At 44.2% G+C, this 23,512-nt stretch overlaps 2 protein-coding genes across 7 annotated transcripts in view; both read left to right on the top strand.

The window, feature by feature from the left end:
• LOC127478637 (phospholipid-transporting ATPase FetA-like) overlaps nucleotides 1–18,884 on the top strand; it is a 91,264-nt gene extending 72,380 nt beyond the window's left edge. For all 6 annotated transcript variants that reach the window (XM_051804605.1, XM_051804607.1, XM_051804602.1 and 3 more), the window contains 11 exons: nucleotides 798–962; nucleotides 3,371–3,482; nucleotides 4,574–4,679; nucleotides 5,483–5,630; nucleotides 8,646–8,829; nucleotides 10,362–10,585; nucleotides 11,878–11,961; nucleotides 12,969–13,214; nucleotides 14,530–14,668; nucleotides 16,548–16,678; nucleotides 18,585–18,884. In XM_051804605.1, the coding sequence (XP_051660565.1) occupies nucleotides 798–962; nucleotides 3,371–3,482; nucleotides 4,574–4,679; nucleotides 5,483–5,630; nucleotides 8,646–8,829; nucleotides 10,362–10,585; nucleotides 11,878–11,961; nucleotides 12,969–13,214; nucleotides 14,530–14,668; nucleotides 16,548–16,678; nucleotides 18,585–18,806 (1,761 nt within the window). In that variant the 3' untranslated portion in view covers nucleotides 18,807–18,884. The remainder of the gene's footprint in view (nucleotides 1–797; nucleotides 963–3,370; nucleotides 3,483–4,573; nucleotides 4,680–5,482; nucleotides 5,631–8,645; nucleotides 8,830–10,361; nucleotides 10,586–11,877; nucleotides 11,962–12,968; nucleotides 13,215–14,529; nucleotides 14,669–16,547; nucleotides 16,679–18,584) is intronic.
• A 134-nt stretch (nucleotides 18,885–19,018) lies between these two features.
• The window catches only part of RUSC2 (RUN and SH3 domain containing 2), a 60,295-nt gene continuing 55,801 nt past the window's right edge, over nucleotides 19,019–23,512 (top strand). The window contains exon 1 of the mRNA XM_051804596.1: nucleotides 19,019–21,649. The gene's annotated coding sequence lies outside the window, so the exon portion shown is untranslated. The remainder of the gene's footprint in view (nucleotides 21,650–23,512) is intronic.

Genomic DNA, 23,512 nt, shown 5'->3' with positions numbered 1-23,512 from the left:
TGGCCTTTTATATTGTTGATGGTGTGCACTGGGAGGTTGTTATTCACATAAGGGGATGTTTTGACCAGTATTTACTCTCCCTTGAGATTCCAGATGCTGCTGATAATGTTGCAGAGCACAAGATAACAGAGAGTTTTGCCAGTGGGGTTGTGTAATAGAAAAAACATCTCTGCTCACTGCCTGGGGGAGTCAGAGAAAGTTGGTGGCAAAGGAAAGGGCAGAACAGAGCTGTGGATGTGGCATGTTCCTGATGTGCCTTTATTTCAAGTCTGGGGGAACACCTCCATTTTCACAAACATATCTCTGCTATTGCACCAAACACTGAGCTCTATACTATCCATCATAAAAGACAGTTATAAGGACTTGCTGAGCTGCTATGACTGGCTGTTCTTATCTGTGCATTTCAACCAGAATTTGTGCCCTTAAAACGTTGAGCCCAGGTCCAAAATTCAAGCCTGTGTTCAAGGTTTATTTAGGTCTCGCTGTTCTTGTCCTTTTGTTGAGAAATACGAGCCTGGGAAACAACTGTCTGGTTACTTTAAATCTTTGGAGCCAGAAAGTAGGAAAGCCCTTTTGAGTTTTTTCTTTGTAAGGACCATGAATAGCAATGGCAAGTGGTCTGGAATTACTTTTTATAAGTAACCCAAACTTTGTGGTCTAAGGTGCGATTTTTTTCACCTTTCCTCTGCAAACTTTAGGCAAGATACTTTTTACAGTCTGCTTTCTGAGAATCCTTTGTAAGCCCATGTGACCAGACTGTTCTGCTTTGACCTTTCTGTCTCACCACTGTCTTGCAGGAGTTTGCTGGAGAAGGTCTGAGGACACTTGTGGTGGCCTATAAAAACTTGGAGAAAGACTATTTCCAGGATTGGATCAGGCGCCACCATGAAGCAAGCACTGCCTTGGAAGGACGGGAAGAAAAACTGTCAGAGTTATATGAAGAGATTGAAAAAGACCTAATGGTTGGTACTTTAAGGAATCTGGGCCAAGCTCTGGGGGAGGCAGCGAGGATGGTGGTTTGTCAGTAAACAGCTCAGTATGACTTCAGCAAACATTGCTCTGCAAACAGCTCAGTGGGTTGTGTGACAGGAGCAGTTCAGAGCATGGCAGTCCTGGCTGTTCATGGGCACCTCCATCAGGAGCCTGTAACTGGAGTGTCAGCCACCAGTGCAGGGGAATGGTTTTATTTTAACTCATGTGGGTGTCAGAGTAGCTTTCTCTCTGGAAATGACATACCAGAGCCTGCGGGAGATGATGTGGACACAAATATTTCATAGCTATCCTTTGTATGTGCAAATGGCTGATCTATTTATTTTCCAGCCTTTGAAATGGCAGGCAGTGAATAATCCCCAGTGCCCCTTGGTTTCAGAGAGCATCTCCTTTGTTCTTGCAGCCCTAGGCAGGAGGGGTAGATGATGCCCATGAACATGTTTGTGTCAATTTGAAATAGAGCTAAACTGTGATCTTCAAGGCATTCTACTCTCCCTCAGTGTTGTTACAGCTTTTAAATGCCCTGGGGGATCTGCCTGTGTTTTAGAGACATGAATAATGGATGAAAAGAATATATGGGATCTGAGGAGAAGCTGAGCTTTTGCACTAGCAGCAGTGCTTTCCTGAAATCTCAGAAATCCTGGGTAACACACCCTTTTTCTATCCATTAGCTCTGTGTTCAGGATGCCATCAGGACCCAGGGAAGAAACAAGTGTGAGGAGATGCTGGCCTCTGGAAGTTGTGTAGCCCAGGGGGGAGAGCATACTGCCCTTCTGGGTCTCAACAGAATAGTGGAAAATAGGTCTCAATAGAATAGTGAAAAATCCCCATAAAAATTGTGTAACTGCTCTGTGGGGCATGTTCAAAGCAGGAAAGACTTGGAGGTTTAGGGGCTGGAGTGTCCAGCTGCTTTGCAAGAAAAGGTCGTGAAGCTCATGGCCTGAGTAGAGAAAAGACCAGCAGGAAGAAGCGTGGCTCAGAACAAAACACTGTTTACACAGGAACCTTCACTGTACAGGAGTGACTTTACTTCCCAAAGATGCTGTGGGAAGAGCAGAGGGTGGGTGTAGAGCCTGGCTTGTGAGAACCAGAGTCAGTGAGGACATAGATGGGTCTTGTGGAGGTGTAGAGGACTGCCAAGTATCATGGTCTCGTTGATGTCCAAGAGCAGAAGTCCCTTGTGTGGCAGGTTTCTGCTAGGGGCCCCTAGAGGGGTAAGGATATAAGGACACAAGGGATGGAACATGGATAGATTCAGAGAATAGTAGTAAAATACTATTTATCATTGATTGACCTAAAAGTTAAGGAACATCCCCAGTCAAGAAGGCATCATGGCTTTTAAAACTCCAGCTTTTTTTACACCAGATCGTGGACAGACAAGCCAAAGGCCTGTTAATACTGCTTCTGTTGTGCCTTTCTGCAGCTCCACAAAGATGATGGCGGTAGGGAACGGAAGCTCTTATTCTCTCTCCCTGGGCACATTTGTTATCAATGTCCAACTTTGAGCTTCCAGCTCAGACTCAGGCTGCCAAGGATGAGCTGGTGCTCCCAGGACATGACTTTTTAAGCCATAGCATTTAAGTTCTCTCTAACTGGATCAGGGACTACTGTAAAATGGGGACTACAATTTTGAGGACTCTATAGTGAAGTTCCATCAGAGCTGTTGCCTATGGTGATAATGCTCATAGGTGATGTATGATGGACATCCCAGGGTACCAGAAGGGATCTTGGGCTTAAAGCCAACCTCTGAATTTAGTCTCCCAGTAGCAGGAGGTAAGTGGTAGCAGATGCTGTCTAAACCTGAGCTAACAGTGAAACCTTTGACAACAGGTTAAAGCCACCAGTTGTTTCCAAACTGCGGAAAAAACCAATAACTTTAAAACAATGAAGGTTTGTGTTCTGAGCAGTCTGTGGTTTAGGTGTGTGACTGTGAGCAGCAGCAGTGGGGACACGTCTGTTAAAGGCAGAGAAGATGTTTAGCAGCCATGTGACAGCTGCAGTACAGCATAGCTGGGAGCAAGCTCCAAGCAAGAGGATGCGTATGGAGGTCTGGGGGCATGGATCCACAGCTGTCTTTGTCCCTCTGTTAAAGCTCTGTATGCTGTGAAGGGAACACATGGAAGAACACAGACCTGTAGGTCTGCAAACATTCTGGCAAATAATTTCATGCATGTTCATAATTCTTCAGAGCCCTGGGAATTAGAGACTAGAACATCTGCAGGATCAGGGTTATGCTCTGTACACTAAATTTGCTGAGGAAGAATGAAAAGCAGTACAACCTTATTTCTGGATTTCATTTGTGCCTCCTTGAGTAATTACCTCTAGGTAATGCTTTCTCCTTTGCTAACAACTTACCAGTTCTCCACTGTTTTCTGTTAAGCTGTTAGGTGCCACAGCGATTGAGGACAAGCTACAGGATGGAGTCCCACAGACAATTGAGACTCTTGCCAAAGCCAACATCAAGATATGGGTTCTCACTGGAGATAAGCAAGGTAAAGGCACTACAGCTTTGGATGCTTCTCTTCTCTCCCACTGGTGGGATGGTTCTGCTAAGACCTGCATTCTCATTCTTCTTTAAAAACTGCACATAAGACAAACTTACAGGGCTTTGCTTCATTGCCACCTAGGCAAAATTTCTTAACTGGAATTAGACTAGTTAACTGTAGTTAGTTTCTATCCTTACACTCTGTCCTGAGGCTGGAAGCAGGGTGAAGGCAGCATCCTTTGCCTTTGGAGAGGTGACAATAAGCATCTCATAGTCCCTGACTCTGAAAAGGTGTCACTTTAGTACAGTTGACCATCCCAGTGAAGAAATTGGAAAAAATCTTGTCCTGCTTTCCAGAAACTTTAACGTCAAAGTGGATGTTGGGTACGTTTCGGTTTGGTCCTGGCTTTAATGATCCGGAATAGAAATGGAGGAAACATAGGCTTTTGGAGTTGGAAAGAATGGTAAATAGACTCCAGTGAATTCTTTTGGAGAAACAGTAACTTCACTGAAACAATGGTGTTTCAGGGAGGCCAAAAGTGTTTGCAAATAATTTCATCCAAGAAATGAGCAGTCAATTTTTGAGAAAAATTAAACATTTCATTTTGTCATGTTCCAAATACAATAGTTTTGCTATAAGATACCAAAATATGTTTTTCAAAATGTTATGAACAAAATGCCTTTATACTCTTCTTGAGGTCTATGGTTTAGGGCTTTTCTGGAAGTAGCAAGAGGGAAAGTTAAAAATCCTGGAAAAAAATTTTGAATCAACATGAAATGTTTTTTGTTGTTCCAAGCACGTTGGCCAAAGGGTGTTTTGAGCTTTTTATTTTTGGCAGAATTATTTTTTTCCTGTGGCCTTTTGAAGCCCAGTTAAGGGAGATTTGCTATTACATCCATCAAAGTGACTCTCCTGGCTCTCTTATTGTTGACTCTGAAAGGCTCTGAGCTCTTTTGAGTCAGAAAGAGAGCTTTTGCCACGTGTGTAGAAAGGCCACTCAGGGTCTGAGTGGCTGTGGGATGGAGTAGGAACAGGCAGGGGCTTGGGTGAATTTGGGCCTGCTAAGATGGCTCATCTTCCTGGTTTATCTTTCCCAGAGACAGCAGTGAATATTGGTTACTCCTGCAACTTGCTGAACGATGACATGGAAGATGTTTTCATTATTGATGGCAGCACATCTGATGACGTCCTGAATGAGCTGAGGTAAATGGCTGAAACACACAGTTACACTGCCGTGCATTAACACTGTTTGTGTTTTGTATGTTACCACCTTTTTTTCCTCTCAGCTTTACTTGTTGCAGTTCATTCAGGGACCTTAGATAAGGGCTAGCTGGCTCCCTGGAAGATCCACTAGCTAAACACAATGTAGAAGTCTCTTCTAAGAGTAAATGCTGAAGCTTCTTAATACAAGAGGTCAAATTAAATAAATATAAAAGAAAGCAGAATCAGGCAGGCATTATCAGCTGACATTTTACCAGCAAGTGATCTTGAGCCACAAAGGCTTTGGCTTCAGGACTGAGCTATGCTGTTGCTCTACAGTTATTGCCATTTATCCACATCGCTGTCCTTTGTCTGGATATGGTCTTTTTCTGTCAGTGTGTTAGAACCTACCCTCCTCCCTCACCTCCTCTGTAAACACAAATCCTTAGGTGTACATGGAAAATGGGGAAGGTTTTCAGCCCTTTTCTGTTGGAATACATGGTTGCCAGACAGTATGCTCAGAAAATTGGATGCCCTTTGGGACACCATACTTCATGATGCCCAGACACTCAGTTTGACTTTAAATCAGCAAAAGGTTGGCAATACTGCCTAGAATTTGAGAAGCAGGTGGATGATGTGCACAAATGACAGCAGTGAAACAATGCATGTTGTTGTAGGGATACAGGGAAAATTAAAATGAGCTATTAGAAGGAAACATCAATTTTTTGTTTTCATAAAGTTTATGAAAACATATATAACTTCACGAGATTTTCATTATTATCCTGGATTTATTTTTTTTTTTTTAGGAATGCAAGGAAAAAGATGAAGCCAGACTCCTTTCTGGACAGTGATGAAATCAACATTCAGTTTGAAAAATCTTCAAAAAACCCAAAAATTATACCTGATGAGCAAGCAAATGGGGTGTATGGTCTGGTTATCACTGGCCACAGCCTGGTAAGGAAGGTTCAGAGTCTTGTGAGGAATGAATTCCCTGAAGAACTTACTGGAAGACATACTGAATGTCAGAAAAATGTTTTAAAAATGTAACTCTAGAGGACAGTAGTTTTTTTCCATAACTGAGGATTAGGTTCAGTGGATATCTGAGACATCAAAGGTGACAGACAAGGTTTCAGAAGACTAGAACAGGGAAGAGCCAGCCCTGATCTTTGGTGAACAAGAGGGGTAGAGTAGCTGGAATAATTTTAATTTCCAGAAAGATACTAAAAAAATAACCAAGTAGTTTGTGTATGCAGCAAGAAGATAAATTAGATATGGGTTTAAAGTATGCCAAGAGCATATTCTACTAAATATATCTGATAAGAGATCAGATATAAGCCTAAGAGATCCGATAAGCCTAAGAGATAGGATACAGGTCTTATAACTTAATAAATTGTTTGATACCCTCTCCCATGATTTCTTCCAAGCAAATTGAAGTAATATGCTCTAGATGAAATTGTTAAGTGACAGATGCAAGACTGCTTGCAAAGTGTGGCTCTTAAGGGCTCACAGCTGATCTAAAACAAGTTAACTTTCTAATCTTAGACAATAAGGGTTATCCCACATCTATTTGATGCTCAGTGTTCACATGAACTGCTTAAAAAGAGAGCAGGTAACACCAGGCTGGGAGAGAGTACAAAGAAAACTAAGAGTAGTCATGGAAGATGTGGAAAGCACAGGGAAAAACTGAAAGAGTTAAAAATTTTTGAGCCTGGAGAATACTGATCAGTAGTGGCAATACTCTTCAAATAATAACAGGTAAACAAAGTAATGGAATTAAACTAAGATAAGAGAGTTTGGGGTGAAATGTCTTCCTAGTGAGGATACTGAAGCCCTGGAACAGATTTCTCATACTTCACAATTCTTTAGAACAAGTTAGATTAAAAAACTGATTTAGATCAGTTTAAACCTGTTTGGGAGGAAGGCTTAGTTTATACCAGGTTTATTTATCAATTGTATTTTACTTTCCCAGATCTCAGGGAAAGCAGATATGTAGATGTGGAAGGTACCAGGAGGTGCTGCTCTCAGAAATTCTGTTCCCTGTGGTTGCTACCTCTCTTGATGGCAGTCCAGCAAATTTCACTCCCAGGTCTATACCAGCCCAGCAAATTACTAATTGAAACATCTCACCTTGCTCTACTTTTGGCTTGTGTGGCTCCCCAGGGAAGTGGTCACAGCCCCAAGCCTGACAGAGTTCAAGCATTGTTCGGATGATACTCTCAAACACATGGTGAGACTCTTGGGGATGGTCCTGTGCAGGGTCAGGAGAGAGACTCGATGATCCTTGTGGGCCCTTCCAAACTCAGCATGTTCTGTGATTCTGTGACTTCATATACAGACCCTGAACACTTTCAGACAGTGTCTGTGTTGTTAAGTACTCTCTTTCCCTCTTTTACACTCACTCACTCTTTACCTTGAGGGCCATAATCCCCTTTAGATCCCCACTGCAAAGCAGACAAGAGCTCTGTCAGGTTCGGTACATCTGCATTGCGTGGGAATCAGTTGCAAGCCCCTGCTGGTTCCTACTCCATCCCACAGCCACTCAGACCCTGAGTGCTGTGCTATTAAAGCACCACTGGCAGCAGTGGAAAAGCTTTCTTTTTATTCCTGGGAAGCCACACACTCAACCAGACCATGGCAAGGGGATATGTCTCACACAGAGAAACTGAAATCTGAGCTGTGTGGGAGCAGCCAGTCCACATAGAGTGGACACGAGTCTCACTAATATCATGGCTTTCTCCTGGGTGGTGACCACAAGGACAGTGCAGACAAAACTAGATGTCATTTATTTATTTCTATGAGCTTGAACAATGGTATTAGTGCTGATACTGTCCCACTCAAACACAGCATCTGCTCAGTGCTGTATGCCTACCTGCAGATGGGTGGGATGGCAGCGCTGTGGCTATTCACACTTCTGGTGTTGCTTGAACAAAGCAAGGGAACAGAAACACAGCAGCAGCATCTGTAATGGCATCATCATACCAGTTGATCTGTGTGCAGTAGTACCTTAATATGTGACATGATAACATTTTGCTGGTGCTGTACAGTGAGGATGCCACCTGTGTGCTGACCAGCGGTACTAAAGCTAAGGTGTGAAAATGTCTCTTGTTGAGCCCTTGATGGAGGGACACTGTTGACTCACAGCTCTGTTTCAAGAAGAAAGGATATATGGCCTATGGACTGTGTGCCTTATGCAGAAAGAGCAGTGGACCTGTTGTAATGGCTCTGAGGAGGAGTGAACCCTGTAGATTCCTGCCGTGCATGTCTGCTAAAAAGAGACAACAAAGAACTGAACCAAAAAGCATGATCTGAAAGAAATAAGAAAGGATAACTCTGCTCCCTCCTCCTCACAGAGAGCTGGAGGGGTGACCAGACATCCAATTATCTCTGTGCTTCCTGAACAGAAATAACACAGCTGACTGATTTAAAAGGTCAGCACTCAGAGCAAAGCAGCCTTCTCCCTAGCTTTGTGTTTTGCTTTGTCATGCTCACCTGAGCTTAATATTTTTCATGTTCTGTTTTTTTTTAATTAAGCACTCCTAAATTGAAGTCTTTCCCATTTATACCACAGATCTCGCAGAGCTTAAATAATAATCCAAGTGGGATGAGCAGAAACTCTCTTGCATGGAGATACACCAGGTTGTCTCGGGCCCTGCAGCAGCTTCATTAATTTAGTGCTCCTGGTGTTTGACATGCCACTCTACCAGGTTGCATCAGCCAGAGCAGCTGTTGTGCATGTCCATCTGTGGTGCAAATCCAGGTGTGGCATACCCAAGGTGCAAACTGTGTGGCATGATGTGTGGTGTGGACGCTCCCTGTGCCTGAATGGATGGATTCGCTTGGGATATCCCATACCTACCTTCTGCTGAATGGAAAAACTATTTCAGTTCTCATTTCCACCTTGCTGCATTCTCTTTATGAGCCAGGAGATGCTGCCTGTCTGACCTGACCACTCCCTTTACTCCTTTTCAGGCTTATGCACTGGAAGGGAATCTAGAGCTGGAGCTAGTGAGAACTGCCTGTATGTGCAAAGTGGTGATCTGCTGCCGGGTGACTCCCCTGCAGAAGGCCCAGGTGGTGGAGCTGGTGAAGAAGTACAAGAAGGCTGTGACCCTGGCAATTGGAGACGGCGCTAACGATGTCAGCATGATCAAAAGTGAGTGATATGCTCTGGCAGATTGACTCGCTGGTGTATTTTCTGTCTGAGGTGGGCCAGCAGCAGAACATGTGTCTGAGTGCCTCCTGTACCACCCTCTTTGAGGAACCAAGTGGCTGTGTCCCAGATTTTGGCAGGTCTCTACAGAGCACTCTCACTACAGGTTACTCATGTCTCCTGCCTTCTAGGTCACACTGGACAGCAGGAAGCCAAAGTTACACTAAGTGTCTGTTTCTCTGTTTCTATCTTAGAACAGACAAAATGCTTGGACTTGATGATCTTATAGGTCTTTTCCAACCTAAATGATTCTATGATTCTATGAAAAGCCTGCCCAGGCTGTGATGTGTCCATCTGTGTGTCTGCATGGCCACCATCACAAGGGCAATATGTATAACAAACAAGTTTGTTTCATAGAGGGCCTGACTGCAAAGCAGAAAGAAAATCCTTCTGCCTGTAAATAGTCTATATAATGTTATGGGGGGGTTGTTAACATTTCATTGTGTTAGGGCTGTTTGTTAATTATCTCCCTTGAGTTATAAATGACGGGCTTCCAGGCGCTTTCATCCTTGAGCATCATTTGATGCTGCATTACCTCAGTGAATTTATGAAAAAAATCCCCTATCTAGGTATAATTAAATTAAGATTATTCAGAAGGCCTATTGCTAATCTTTCTTGTGTTAATTTGCACGAATTGATTAACTGGAGCTTTTTAATTAAGAAAGAAAAGGCTAAGTAGAGAGCTTCAAGGGAGATAAGTCAGGCAGTCAGCAAAGAAAGGCGAAGAAAAGTTAAAGTGTACATGATAATTAGAAACTAACCCACTCCCCCCACCAAGAGGACTGAGACTTTGGGATTTTATCAAGTCGCTGTTCCGTGGAAACCTTTGAATGTAACCAACCTCCAGCCATCAAGATTGTTCTCATTAGTTAAAGCTGTATAATTAGCTGTCACGTTAAACTTATGTCCATGTTTAATAAACCCAAGTTACCATTAAAAAAGAAGTGACTCTTCTATCTAATTATTTGATTGAACTAATAAAGCCCAGGAAATATAAAAAGGCTACAGTCCGCCTTGTAGCACAGTGTCTGAGAAATCTGAAAATGGTTTGAACATTTTGCTTGTCTGGGGTGATGTTTTAAGGCTACTGGAAGGATGTGCATGCATGTAAAAAGTAAGTCACATGTCAATATAAATTAAATTTATTTTTTCATAACAGCAGCTTTTATGAACAACAGCATTCCTGCTGTTGGAAAGCGCTCAGAAACAAAACATAAATTGTCACTGAACCTAGAATTTCATTCAAATAATAAAATCCCGGTTATGGTAAATGTATCACCCAGCCAAAATCATGGTGCTGCTGAAAGAATTAGTGCTCCAAGGCTATTTTTTTTTTTTTAAATGGCTTTGCATATGACTTTTTATGAAGGCTGCGAGGGAATTAACACAGTGCTCCAGTGCAGGGAACTGATTTTAAAAACGGGGTAATCAAAACTCTCGGTGTAATGACGTGATCAATAACCTTCTTGTTGCAGCTGCCCACATTGGGGTTGGTATCAGTGGCCAGGAGGGGATGCAGGCGGTCTTGTCCAGTGACTTCTCCTTTGCTCAGTTCCGTTACCTGCAGCGCCTGCTCTTGGTCCATGGCCGGTGGTCCTACATCCGCATGTGCAAGTTCCTCAAATACTTCTTCTATAAGAATTTTGCCTTCACCTTAGTGCATTTCTGGTATGGCTTCTTCTCTGGCTTCTCAGCACAGGTAGGTCCAGCTTTTGTTTTTTCAGGGCCACTAAGATAATCAGAGGGCAGCACCTCTCCTGTGAAGACAGGCTGAGAGAGCTGGGGTGGTTCAGCTGGGAGATGAGAAGGCTCTGGGGAGAATTTTGAGCACCTTCCAGTAGCTAAGGGGCTACAAGAGAGTCGGAGAGGAACTTCTTAGCAGAGCCTATTGCGATAGGACAAAGGGTAATGGTTTTAAACTAAACATAGGTTAGATACAAGGAAGAAGCTTTTTACAAAGAAGGTGGTAAAACACACAGGTTGTCCAGAGAGATGGTGGATGTCCCATTCCTGGAAACATTCAAGGTCAGGTTGGACAGGGCTCTAAGTAACCTAGTCTAGTTGAGCATGGCCCTGCTGATTGCAGGGTCCCTTTACAGGTCCCTTCCAACCAAAACCACTCTGTGATTCTGTCTAGAGCTTTCAAACAGAGTATCTGGAAACATTTTACAAGGAAATAAACTAAGCCATTCCTCCTACCTCACTGAATGGACTCAAGTCTGTCTTCTTCAGCCATATAGGTATAAAGCAGATATTGCTGCATTCATTGTGCTGCTGGTGGAGGACAGATGCCTGAAGATGTACAGAATCATAGAATCATTAAGGTTGGAAAAGACCTCTCAACCATTAACCCAACACTGCCACGTTCACCACTAAACCATGTACCCAAATTCCTCATCCACACGTGTTTTGAACACTGACCACCCTTTCGGTGAAGAATTTTTTCCTAATATCCAGTATAAACCTTCCCTGCCACTTAGGTGCTTTATGAAGCACATACAACTTGCAGGGTATTCAAAAGTGATTACAACCATCAGCTGATGACACAGGTTACAGTTTGGTGCAGATCTTGCAAGACCTATGCTTGCCCTGTTCGCATATTTGGAACGAGCAGTTTAACCCTGAGATGCCTGCGTGTGTCAGCAGCTTGGAAGAGGAGCACATCTACAGTGAAAAAAATGGACTTTGTTCCAGGCAAACCAGCCTCCAACCAAACCCAGACATGGGGAGTGCAGATAGTCAGGGGCTGGGGGTGCAGGGTGGTGCAGAGGGATCCTGCTCTGGCTGCAGCCAGCAGTGGGTGCTGTGCAAACTGGGCTGGTATAACGTGATCCCTCCCCTGTTTAGGAATGCTAAGCTTGAGTCATCTTAGTAACTTTGTCTTAGTAACATCTCAAACCAAGGTGTTGCAGCATTTAATTGCATATACTTTCAAAGAAATTGAAAAGACAGTGTTTTGCTAACTTTATGTCTGTTACGTTTTTTTTCCAGACTGTCTATGATGAGTGGTTCATTACACTTTACAATTTGGTGTATACCTCCCTTCCAGTGCTAGGAATGAGTCTCTTTGATCAGGTACTGTTTTTGTCACCATTTTTGGGATTTTTTTTTTAATAGAGATTTTATCTCCAGGTGCTTTGAACTGGTCCCATGAAGCAAAAACAGATGATCTTTTGGCTAGATACTGTGGTAACCCCTGAAATGATGTCCTCCCAGTGAGAACTTAGACCACAAAAAGAAGGATGCACAAGGGAGATGGTGTATTCCTTCCTAGTCATATGATTTAGGTTTAGGTAATCTTGTGAGGAATGAGGAGTTGGACTTGCTGATCCTTATGAGTCTCTTCCAACTTGAGATATCTATAATTTTATGATTATCCTGATTTGATCTGTGGATTTTACTGTGTAATGAGACTTTTGGGTTAGGCTGCTGCCTACAGTACAAGCTGCCATTGCAACACTCCGGTGAAGTAGTCATATCCTACTAGCTGTGTTCCTGAAGCCTGACAAGTGACTTTCTAATGACCAGACACAACGATTAATTAGCTAGATCTTTGAAGCCAGATTTTCCAGGTTCAGCCTTTCTAGAGAGTTTTTTCTGTGGTAATTTCACACACACATTTCTGCCTCACTGTTATTGTTTGACAAGACACAGGAGCAATAAAGCTGTTCCTACAAGTTAAATAAGTAGGAACTGGCTACTCTGCAGTGATTCCCAGTGTTCAGCTCTGGACACTTAAGAGATGCAAATAAGAGAACCTTGCCTGTGTGTTGACCCTGGGGAAGTATTTTCCAAACCTTAGCTTCCAGTCAACTCTCTGGAGAGCAGACCATACAGTCTGCTTTATTATTTTTCTTTCATCAGCTGTCAATTTTTTTCAGCACAAGAAAGATGAAATGCAACATGGAAAGTATGCCTAGGTGACTTTGGCATGTACCATGGTAGTAAGCACAACTGAATGAGTTGTGTGCTAAGCCTTTTCTCATGGAAATGCATGTCAAAGGGACACGGCAGTCCTAAGTGGTCTATCTGCTCAGCTGGGTAGCTGCCAGCAAATCTGACCCTCTCCTCACTGCTTTCAGGATGTGGATGATCGTTGGAGCATGCTGTTTCCTCAGCTGTATGTGCCTGGCCAGCAAAACCTCTATTTTAACAAAGTGGTGTTTGTCAAATGCATGTTGCAAGGGATCTACAGTTCCCTCATCCTCTTCTTCATCCCCTATGGGGCCATGTACAATACAATGAGGAGTGATGGGAAGGCCATTGCTGACTACCAGTCCTTTGCTCTGATGGCCCAGACCTGCTTACTGATTGTTGTGTCTGTACAGGTAAGGCATCCCAGGTAATATTTTTAGGAATTAGTTTCTGTTTCATGATGGCAGCATCTGGAGGGCCACTTGGGGTCTTGATAGCATTGTATTTGCTGCTGTATCTTGCATTCTTGCAAAAACAAAAAAAGTCTCTTGATGCCTCATTAGTCTCCTCAGTTCAACAGAAAAGGAGATTTATATGTTATGAAAGATCAGGGTGACAGAAAAGCAGAGTCTTTGCCTTGGGAAGTTTGCAATCATAGCCGACAAATCAGTTAAGGCAGGGAATAGATAAGGACTTGTTCTAGTGTTATGGGAAGGATTTGAAGCACAGGACTGACTGTCTGCTATCAGTTATTTGTAGGTTCTCCATTATGGAGCTGTCTGTGGAGCCTGGGCCATGCATGACGCAGATGCTAGGCCTGTATTCATTGGAAGAAATAGCTGAGACCTGGGTGGTAGAAAACTCAGATGATACTATCAGGATGAGAGAGATTTCTTAAAAGAAAACTAGTCAATCATGCTTCCCTAGATAATGGTTTCTGCTGTCTGAGGTCTTGTAGACTTCTTTGCTTATCATCCAATATCAGATCACAGCTTAGGGGTGGGGAATAAGCAGGGCTTATTTTAACTTGCTGTGTCCAGCTCTGGGGCCCCCAGCATAAGGAGGTGGTAAACCTGTTGGAGCAAGTCCAGAGCAGGGCCATGAAGATGATCAGAGGGCTGGAGCACCTCTCTGTAAAGACAGGCTGAGTGTTGGGGTTGTTCAGTCTTGAGAAGAAAAAGCTCCAAGGAGATCTCATTGTGGCCTTCCAATACTTAAAGGGGGCCCACAAGAAAGCTGGAGAGGGACTTTTTCTGAGGGCATGTGGTGATAGGACAACAGGTATTGGCTTTACAGTGAGAGTAGGTTTAGATTGGATATTAGGAAGAAATCCTTTACTGTGAGGCACTGGGACAGGTTGCCTGGAGAAATTATAGATGCCCCATCCCTGGGAGTGTTTAAGGCCAGTTTGGATGGGGCTTGGAGCAATTTGGTCTAATGCAAAGTGCCATGGCAGGGGTTGAAATTAGATGGTCTTTAAGGTATCTTGACATCCTGTCTTCAGTACTGTCCACTGATGAATGCTTGAGAAGAGGGCAATAGCAGGATAAATGTAGTAATGCTTGCCTTGAATGGTTTCCCAGCATCCTATGATTTGTGACTTGTTAGTTCTTGAGACTTGAATGAGTCTTAGGGGGAGATGTACAAAATATAGGACGAGCTGTGTTCAGTACAGATCTGCTAAATAATGAAGGCACTGACAATGGCTGTATTTTTCCCTTCTTTCAGATTGGCTTGGACACCTCTTACTGGACAGTTGTGAACCAGTTCTTCATCTGGGGAAGCCTTTCTGTTTATTTTGCTATCACCTTCACCATGTATAGTGATGGCATGTATCTGATCTTCACAGCCTCCTTTCCCTTCGTTGGTAAGCCCTGGGACAAATCTGGATTGCACTCAAAACGGACATACTGCAGGGCTTAAATCTGCGGAGTATTTCTAAGTATATTTCAGAATAGATTGACTGCCCTTTCTACAAGAAATGCCAGGATATTTCTGAGTGTGATTGGGAATACTTATTTGGAATCCAGTCCATCCAGGTGAATGTGTGCCACGTTCACTTCCTTGTGTAAGAATGGACATTCCCATAACAGGAATGGTCCTTTAAATAAACCTACAGAGCTGGCTGGAACATTTTATGCTGCTCTTCTGCAGGTGTCCAATTCTTACAGATATCTAGAAGCATGTTATTGTCAGAAGGATGTGTCTTCCTTGTAAATAAGTTAACATTTTGGCATAGGAAAGCATAGAAGTACAACATCCAGTTAGACATGAGAAAAATGCCATGTGATTAAGGTGAGCCTTCTGCCAGGTTAAATGGCAAATTCCCAACAACAACAAAACCAAAAACATTCCAGTGATGACCAGGTCTTTGTAGTTACTCTACATAACAGATTTCTGAGCACATGCAAAAAATGATGGCTAACATAAAAATGAATCTACCTCCTGAGACTCTGACCAGAAGAAACAGGTAAGATTAGTGAATTTGGATGTTTTAAATAGCTCTGTGCATCCATAGCCAATATTGATACAACATTGTTATAAGCCTCTACTTCCAAAATCCCCAAACTTTGTGTTCCAAGTCTCAGATTTTTTAATTGATCAATGCCTTTATTTTTGGATGACTTCTTCAGTAAAACTTGTTCTGCCTACCTTCACTGCAATAGCAAGGGCCTTAAGCCAATTTAGAACTATCTGAGATGCAGGTCAGTTGTTGCAACATATTTTTCAAACAGATGATCACATCCATTGTGAGATGACTTTTACTGTTAAAAATGCTGAGTGAGAGAAGACAGCGTGCCTGTTCAGTTTCCAAAAACAGGTGAATGGTTGGATTGGATGATCTTGAAGATCACTTCCAACTTTTATGATTCCATGGTGATTCTAACTCACTTGCCAGGAATATCACTATCTGCTGCCCTCTCATTACTGTGTTGTTAAACTAGCCATAGTGCTGTGAGACAATAAGGTAATTTTTAAGAAAAGTGTTTCTAGTCTGGACTGAGACAACTTGTTTACTTTAATTTCAGTGGAATTGTATTACAGCAGAATTTGGCCAACTGGAAAGAAAATATTCAGCAACTTTACTGCCAACAACAGCATCATTAAGTCTGTATTGAGAGTTTTGCAGACTGTTTGTTCTATCTTATATTCATTCAATTTTGGAGAAGCCAGAAGTGAGCACTTTGGTTTCAAAGAAGGTGTCAGTGACACACCAGTACATGGCAGTAGTTCTGCCAATATACCCATTAGGCTACACTGTCTGTGCAGATACCCAGAGCAACACATGCTTCTCTCATAAAGGGCTGTGATTCCCATTGTCTGCTGTGCAGTCAGAGTAGTATTCCATATGCTTCAGGAAATGGTACTGGAAAGTAACAAAGTAGTATTCCTCCTTTTGCAGTAGAGTCCTGGCAAAAGGTGGGAGGGCTGGACTTCTGATGAAGGTCTCCTGAACATTCATATGAATCCTTTGCAGTGATTTGACTCTTTCTAAAGAGATTACTCTGACATCATTGTATCCCTGGGTTGTTGCTGCAACTGTGTCTGGATATGTAATTTTTCTTTGCTCGTGACAGTGACACTGGCATTGCTGTCCCCTCTACAGCCAGTGAATTTCACTGTTGGAGATGGTGTCTGCCATATATTTTGGTCTGTTTGTCAAGTTCTTTGAAATCGGAGAGCAAAAGGTTCAGGTGAACAAGAGGTGCTGCTTTTACTGTTTTAATCATGCTTTTGTTTTTCAGGTACGGCTCGAAACACCCTCAGCCAACCGAATGTGTGGCTAGCAATCTTCCTCAGCATCACCCTCTGCGTGCTGCCTGTGGTTGGCTTTCGATTCTTGAAGACTCAGTTAAAGCCAACACCCAGTGATAAAGTAAGGAGATACCTTATTAAACCAGAAATCCTGCCGTGGGCTTGGCATCGCTTGGAGTGTGTGTCTCTGTCTGTGCAAGTGCCATTATCCGTCTGTTCCCTACTCCCCTGAGAAGGAGGATTGAATTTGGGTTTTGGCACAGTTCAAACCATCTGCAGCTGGGACCAAGGCTGAGATTATTTAGATGTGGATTAGAATGCTCTGAGGCAGGAAAGCTGCACTATTTTTAGGTGCAGGGTTTAAGCACTGTGGCTCAGTGGCAAAGGAGTGGTGTGTTTCTCCTGCCGTGCTGCTGTGCAGTTTTTAGCCTGGCAGACCACAGCCTTCCACCCTCCACCCGGGTAGACATGTTTGGTGGGGATTTTTTTGATTTCAGAATATACTTCTTTTGTAGCCAATGCTTACATGCCCCCTCTGAAACCAGATGCCTTCCCATCCCCGGGAATATGAAGATGAGGGCAGTAGGGCAAGGAGAGGCTGGGAGTGATAGAATGGGCAGAGAGCTCATAGCCCACTGCAGCCAAGAACAGCAGCCTGCACAGAGCTCCTCAGGCTCGCTTCCAAACAGGAGCATCTACTGAGTGCTACTGCCACCTCGTGCTTCCTTTATCTCCCTGCACCGAGCTGCCAGGAACCAGTGTCAGAGCACAGCACCAAGGGCATGCACCACAGTTGACTGCCGTGCCTGGTCATCCTCGGGATGTCTGTGGAGCTCCTCAGGTTCTCCAGGACTTTAGAAGGAGTTAGGGGAATTCTCAGCCCTTGCAGAGAGGGTAGGTGGGTGCTAGTGAAGAGTTCTAGGTAGGGAGGTACTTGGGATAAAGAGGCAGTTCAGGGGTGTAAAACCAGGCTGAGTTTACCCCTCAGTTGAGTAGAAGTCAAACAGCTGTCACCCAGAATTCCAGCTTCAGTGCTAGGGTCAGGCATCTCTCTCTCTCTAGCACAATATTACTTTTCTGCCTCCTCTGGAAGTGAATGGTCACAGGAGAGGAGTATTTGGGTTTCCTGCTGTGTGGACTTGCCCAGCTGGCAGTAAATAGACCCGATGTTTAGAGGGGCCAAGTAACTATCGCTGCCGTTGGGCCAAGCAAGAAGCACAGGAGTCCAGCAGCTGGGGATTCTGCTGAGCCACAGGCACTCAATACCAGCCTCCTGCATTAGACAACCTCTTTCTGAAAAGGTGCTTAACCACAGATTAACTCAGTGGCCACTTGGGAGCAGAAAGCCCACGACCTGCAAATAAAGTGCCATATTTATTTCCCTTCTGGCAAGGAGTACAAGAATCTATCAATCCCAGTACGTGTTCAAGGCTAGGCTGCATGGCGTGTTGATCAACTTGGTCTAGTGGCAGGGGGATTGGAATGATAACGGTCCTCAAAGTCCCTTCCAACCTAAAACACTTCATGATTCTATAATTCTATGACAATAATCATTCTCATCACAAAAAGCTTTTACATATCAGAAATCCCCTTTAGTAGTCTGTTTTTCATATTAAATATGCCAATTCTTAAATGTTTCCTCATTTGTTTTCTGGACTTTTGACTATGGTCAAGATGACTTTCACATTTTGGGTGATTTGAGTGCCTTGAAGAGCTGCAGTAATACCCCAGCCGGGGCATTACAGAGCTGCGAAGAACAATACACGGAAATCATTCCCTCCCATGACTTACGGATGACACTCCCATTAATGCCTTTTAGAGTAAGATTCCTTTTTCCTTTTACCAGGCTGCCGCCCTGTGCTGCCAGTTCAGCCGCCGTTCTGCCTCCCCTCCTGCCGTCGCCCCCTTTTGTCAGTCACTTTTGGCCTTGGATCGCTGCTTTTGTTTCCCTTTCTCTGCTCCTCTTCTACTGTGCTTGTGAATAACGATGCACTTTGCACTTTTTCCACCTTATTTTCTCATTTCAGGTCCTGCTCAAGATCAAGGAAGCCAAGAAGCGGCCCCCTCCGCCCTCACCCAAGAGACGGCTGCGTCGGACCAGCACCCGGCGCTCTGGCTACGCCTTCTCTCATCAGCACGGCTTTGGAGCACTCATTATGTCCGGCAGAAACATGCGGCCAAAATCACCTTTCGCCACAACAGGAACATTTTCACCAAACAGTGACAAATATAAACACAAAGGATTGTAAAAAAAAAAAAAAAAAAAAAAGGAATGAAAGAAAAAAAGAAAAAAAAAAAGAAAAGGACAATACTTCCCCCCCCCCCCCCCCCCCCAAAAAAAATAGCAAAGCAAACCAAAGTAAAGGGCTGTCAGGAGAGGACCGAGCCAGTGGCTGCCCAGAGTTCTGCCTTCCAGGCTACCAAATCAAGGACTTGGGCCTTTCCTGTCACCCATATGTATCTTTTGATTCCAGCTTCTTTTCCAAAGATGCATGCTGCTGCTGGGGAAGGTGGGCAGGAGTTGTATGGTATCCCAGAGGGCCTCCATGGAACAAGAGAGAATGTGCTGCAGGAGGCATATCCACTCCCCAAGATTGCTCATAATGCTATTTTTTCCCTCCCTTTAACTACATACCTCAGAGCAAAGAGAAGTCCAGTCTGAGAGAAAGGCTGAATTGGCAATGCCTTTCTCATTCTTGTGCCTTTGTTTCTCTTCATGAATCCACTCTGGACCGTATTACTGGGGTGACAGTATTGACCCCAGGTGTGCCTTAGGTCCAGCCACACAAACCCCAAATCCACAATCTTTGTAATACATGTAATCGTGTAGCCTTTTGACTGTAATCCACTTTCTCAGGAGATGGCCAGTGCCCAAAGAGCACCCTAATCCCACACCTGTGATCGGGAACTGCTGCAAGCTCAGACAAACCCTTACTTGGTCAAGGGACAAGGAGTTGACACTCCTCAGCCTGCGCTGTTTTATCTCCATTGCAAATCTGCTCCTGTAAAAGATCATTGTCCTCAGAGCCCTCTCAAGTTTTGTAACTGGGCACCAGCCACTTAATTTAAACTTAAAATAAAAGAGCAGAAGATGCTCAGACTCCCATATGGACCAAATAATAAAATCTGGCCCTGAGAAGCCCATGCCATGGTTAGGGCTCCGCTGAGCTGCCAGCTTCAGGTGTCTCTGCCACCATAACAGACTGAGATGCACATGCATCTGGCTTGATGGTGATTACACAAGCAGTATTGAAAGCAGAAATGCTATTTCATGGCTAGCACCTGAAATAGCCTTTACCCCACTGATGCTGTGTTTCAGTGTAAGGGATGAAGTTCCCTGGTGGCTCCCTCACCCTCCATGATGAGCAGTTTGGTCAAGATTCAGAGGAACTCAGTGAGGCCTTAAGAGCTGCTGCAGTGTTTCTCTGGTCTGTGCTGGCTCACATTTTATTTGGGAATGGGTTGTCTGTCAAACATGGGTGACAGAGAGCTGAAAAGCCTACCAGTCTGACTACCAGCAGAGGGACCTAAAATGCACAGATGCAGCCAGAACCATGGTGATCTTGAGGAAGTGGGATTTGCTCACTGTTTTGTTTCACCAGCTCCATGATCAGCAAGGTTACTGGGTGGAAGGCCAGCGTGGCAGCGTGAGAGTTTGTCCTGCCAGCACTGCTGAGCTGTCTAAATGCAGCTTTTTTTTGTGCAGAGGACTAAGCAACTTGTGGGTTGGGATTTTTTTGGTTTGTTGGGGTTTTTTTTCAGCTCCTTCATACAATTTTAGACTCCTTTCTTGTTTTGAATTGATTTTTTTTTGTGCAGGAATCCTCTGATATTTATGGGGAGCTCTCTGCCATGAGCTTCTGAGCTGTCAGGGATGGCAACCTATGATGGCAACAGGCCAGCTATGCCCCCATTTCATCTGGTCAGCATGGAACACCTTGCTGCCTGTGGTCACAGTTTCAGCAGATTGTTTAAACTCTTAATGGAATGTTTCATCTCCCTGGGTTTAACTGAGCACAGAAAAAGCCCCAGTCTGTTGCACCTGCTGCTCGGGGAGGCTTGTTGCAAACTGTGGTATTAAATTTCAGCATGGCCAGCGCAAAACTGGAGCTGAGACTGGATCTAGGCTTCAGTGTCCAGGAGCTGCTTGCTAGGGAGGGAGCAAATTCTAATCTGGTGATCTCCCCTGCAAGGAGACACTTAAGTAAAGTGAGAGTCTGCACTCTGGCTGAGGAAACCGCTGTGATAGTGAGTGCTTGTCGCCTCCCTCTGATTTACCATTCACTTTGCAGAGACAATCACAGCTTTCTGATGAGGATTATGTCTTTCACAGTCAGCCTCCCTAGGGTTAGAGGAAAAAGGAGAATTTGTGCAGATAAACAGACATCCCCATGATACCCAGACTGGTCTGTGGTCTGAGAGTCCTATCAAAGCTGTTCCTAGCATGTGATGCAGCAGAATATATTGCAGAGCAGCAGAGGCAGACCTTGTGTTGACAGAGCAAGGAAACTCTGACACTGTGCCTCTCTTCTCACATGGTTTACGTGCAAAGCACTCACCTCCTGGCTAAAAGGGGATTTGAAAATGTTGGATACGACATGCAGGGGATAATAAAGCTGTTGGTGAGCTTGCACCAGATACAATTATTTCTGTAGTTTGACACAATCAGCATTTGAAACACATCAGCTGGCAGTGATGTCTGTTCTACATCACTCCTGATTTTGTAATATAATTGGTTTTGGTTTTGTGTTTTTTTAAATAAAAAGAGAATATTGGGATGATAGATTCCCTGGCACTCTGATAATTGATCTGAGCAGTTTATAACCAGAAGTGCATGGTAACTCCTGGACCTCATAAAGCGGGAGGATGGTCTGCGGGACGACGGATCTGAGACGACAATGCTTTTTTCATCCGGTATCCTGATGCGGGAAACGCTCAAATTCCCAAAATTTTCCATCCTAGCTGGGATGTTTTAAGAGGAAACTTAAAGGAAACGTCAGACATCCTTAGGCGGAGGACACAGTGGGGGCGGGCAGCGTCGAGAGCCCGCCCCGTCAACCGGCTGTAAACAGCGGAGCGATGCGGGCGATCGGTAAGGGACGGCGGGGCGGGGGCGGGGGAATGGGGGCTTGTCCGTGGACGAGGGGTGGTCTGTATTTCTCATGTGCGCAGTGCTCTGCTTGGTCCCCAGGAGAAGGGGGAAACCTTGTGTCATCATCTCTGTGCGATGTCTAAAATCGATAATCTGTAGGTTTTTATGAAGCCCTCATTTTTATGATAGGTCAAAAAAATTAATTCCTGAAATAGGGTTTGGATTTTGTTTTCACTCCCTACTATTTTATCCGCATGATTCCATCATATAAATATTTATAGTTTGAACTCTGGTCTGCTGTTGTGCCTGTACTTGCCACTCCGCTGGGCTGCAATTTAGGGATCGAGAATGATTATGTTTTGATGGTGGTGAGGCTCTGGAATAGGTCGCCCAGAGAAGCTGTGGATGCCCCATCCCTGGAAATGTTCAAGGCCAGGCTGGATGGAGCTCTGAGCAACCTGGTGTGGTGGAAGGTGTCTCTGCCCTTGGCAGGGGGTTTGGAACAAGATGATCTCTACAGTTCCTTCCAACCCAAACCATTCTGTGATTCTTTGATAGCCCGTGATAATATGGTTACACTGTATCAGAGGAGAGCCGAGAACATCTTCTCTCTCCCCTAAATCCACAGGATGACACAGAGCAACCTCTGCCCCTAATACTGTGGGGCATCAGGAGCTTTCAGGCAGAGACACCTCAAGGGTGTTTTCCATTGCTAACTGCAACACTCGCATTCTTTCTGTGCTGCCTGGTAGCTCTCCCTGAATCAGTATGCATCCATGCAACTCTTTCCCACTGTCCTGTAGCCTGGAAGTCATTATGCGTGAGCAGCTCTTAGGAAATGGGAGGGCAGAGGAGCACTTTATTCCTTGCCCTGGGTTCTCCAAGTGGAGTGATCCTCAGCAAGGTCTTTTGGATGAAAGGAGACATCTCATTAGTGCCCCATGCTAATTACTAGATGGAACAAAAATAGGAGCATAAAGATATCTGTGGGCATAAGCACTGTATCCTGTAACCCCATCAGACCACTGATAAACTTCATCCTAAACCCAGCCATTCCAGCTGGAAAGCTTCCTGTTCTGATGGTTGATTTTTTCCCCCTCTAATTTTCAACCTAAATGTGTTCACAGTGCATTTATTCTCTTGTTGTCGTGCCAACATTATCCTTTTGCTCCAGCAGTTTTGTTTGTCTCCTGTGATATATTTAGACAGCAATCCTATCCTCTCTCTGCCTACATTTGGCTAGGCTAAACAAGCCAGGTTCTTAAGTTTCTTCTTGTTTGATAGGTTTTCTGTTTCTCTCAGGGCCTTTCTGCACCTGTTCGTTTGAGTTTACAATTTTTAAATGCGGCTGACCAGATTTTTTTTTTTTGTGCGTGATGCTTTGTTATCATGCCTGTACAATAGCTCTGGTATTTCAATGAATTGCCTAGGCAGTATTTGCTTTTCTTATGGCATCATCATCTCAGTGATCCCCAACACAGCTTCAGTGGTTGTTTTTCCTAATTTTATTGTGAATATGCACAATTGTTAGCTAAATTGGGTTAGCTATGTAAATACCTCTCCTCTCTCACTGTCTCATGCCTGACAACACGGGGTGGAGCTGAAGTCATCACAGCATAAGTCTGCGCATGTTGATGCTTTAAACTGGTGCCTTGTCCTCAGGGGCAAGCTTTTTCCATGAGGGCTGGCAAGGGCTTTTTGCTGCATCTGCTTATGTGTTGGTTGATGTAACTATGCTGGAGTGAGGAGCTGTCATTTGTCCTGGTAATAAGTGGGGGGGCATGCGGGGGGCTGAGTTCCCAGCCTCAGCTCCCAGACATCTCTGTCCCCATCCCTGTGATAGGGGTCTGTGCTGCTGCAGGG

The sequence above is a fragment of the Manacus candei genome, unplaced genomic scaffold (assembly GCF_025592945.1).
Source record: "Manacus candei isolate 608988 ecotype Guabito, Panama unplaced genomic scaffold, ASM2559294v1 h1tg000061l, whole genome shotgun sequence".
Classification (NCBI taxonomy): domain Eukaryota; kingdom Metazoa; phylum Chordata; class Aves; order Passeriformes; family Pipridae; genus Manacus; species Manacus candei.
Note: the sequence above shows the minus strand (reverse complement) of the source record. Positions and strands in the feature narration are given on the sequence as shown.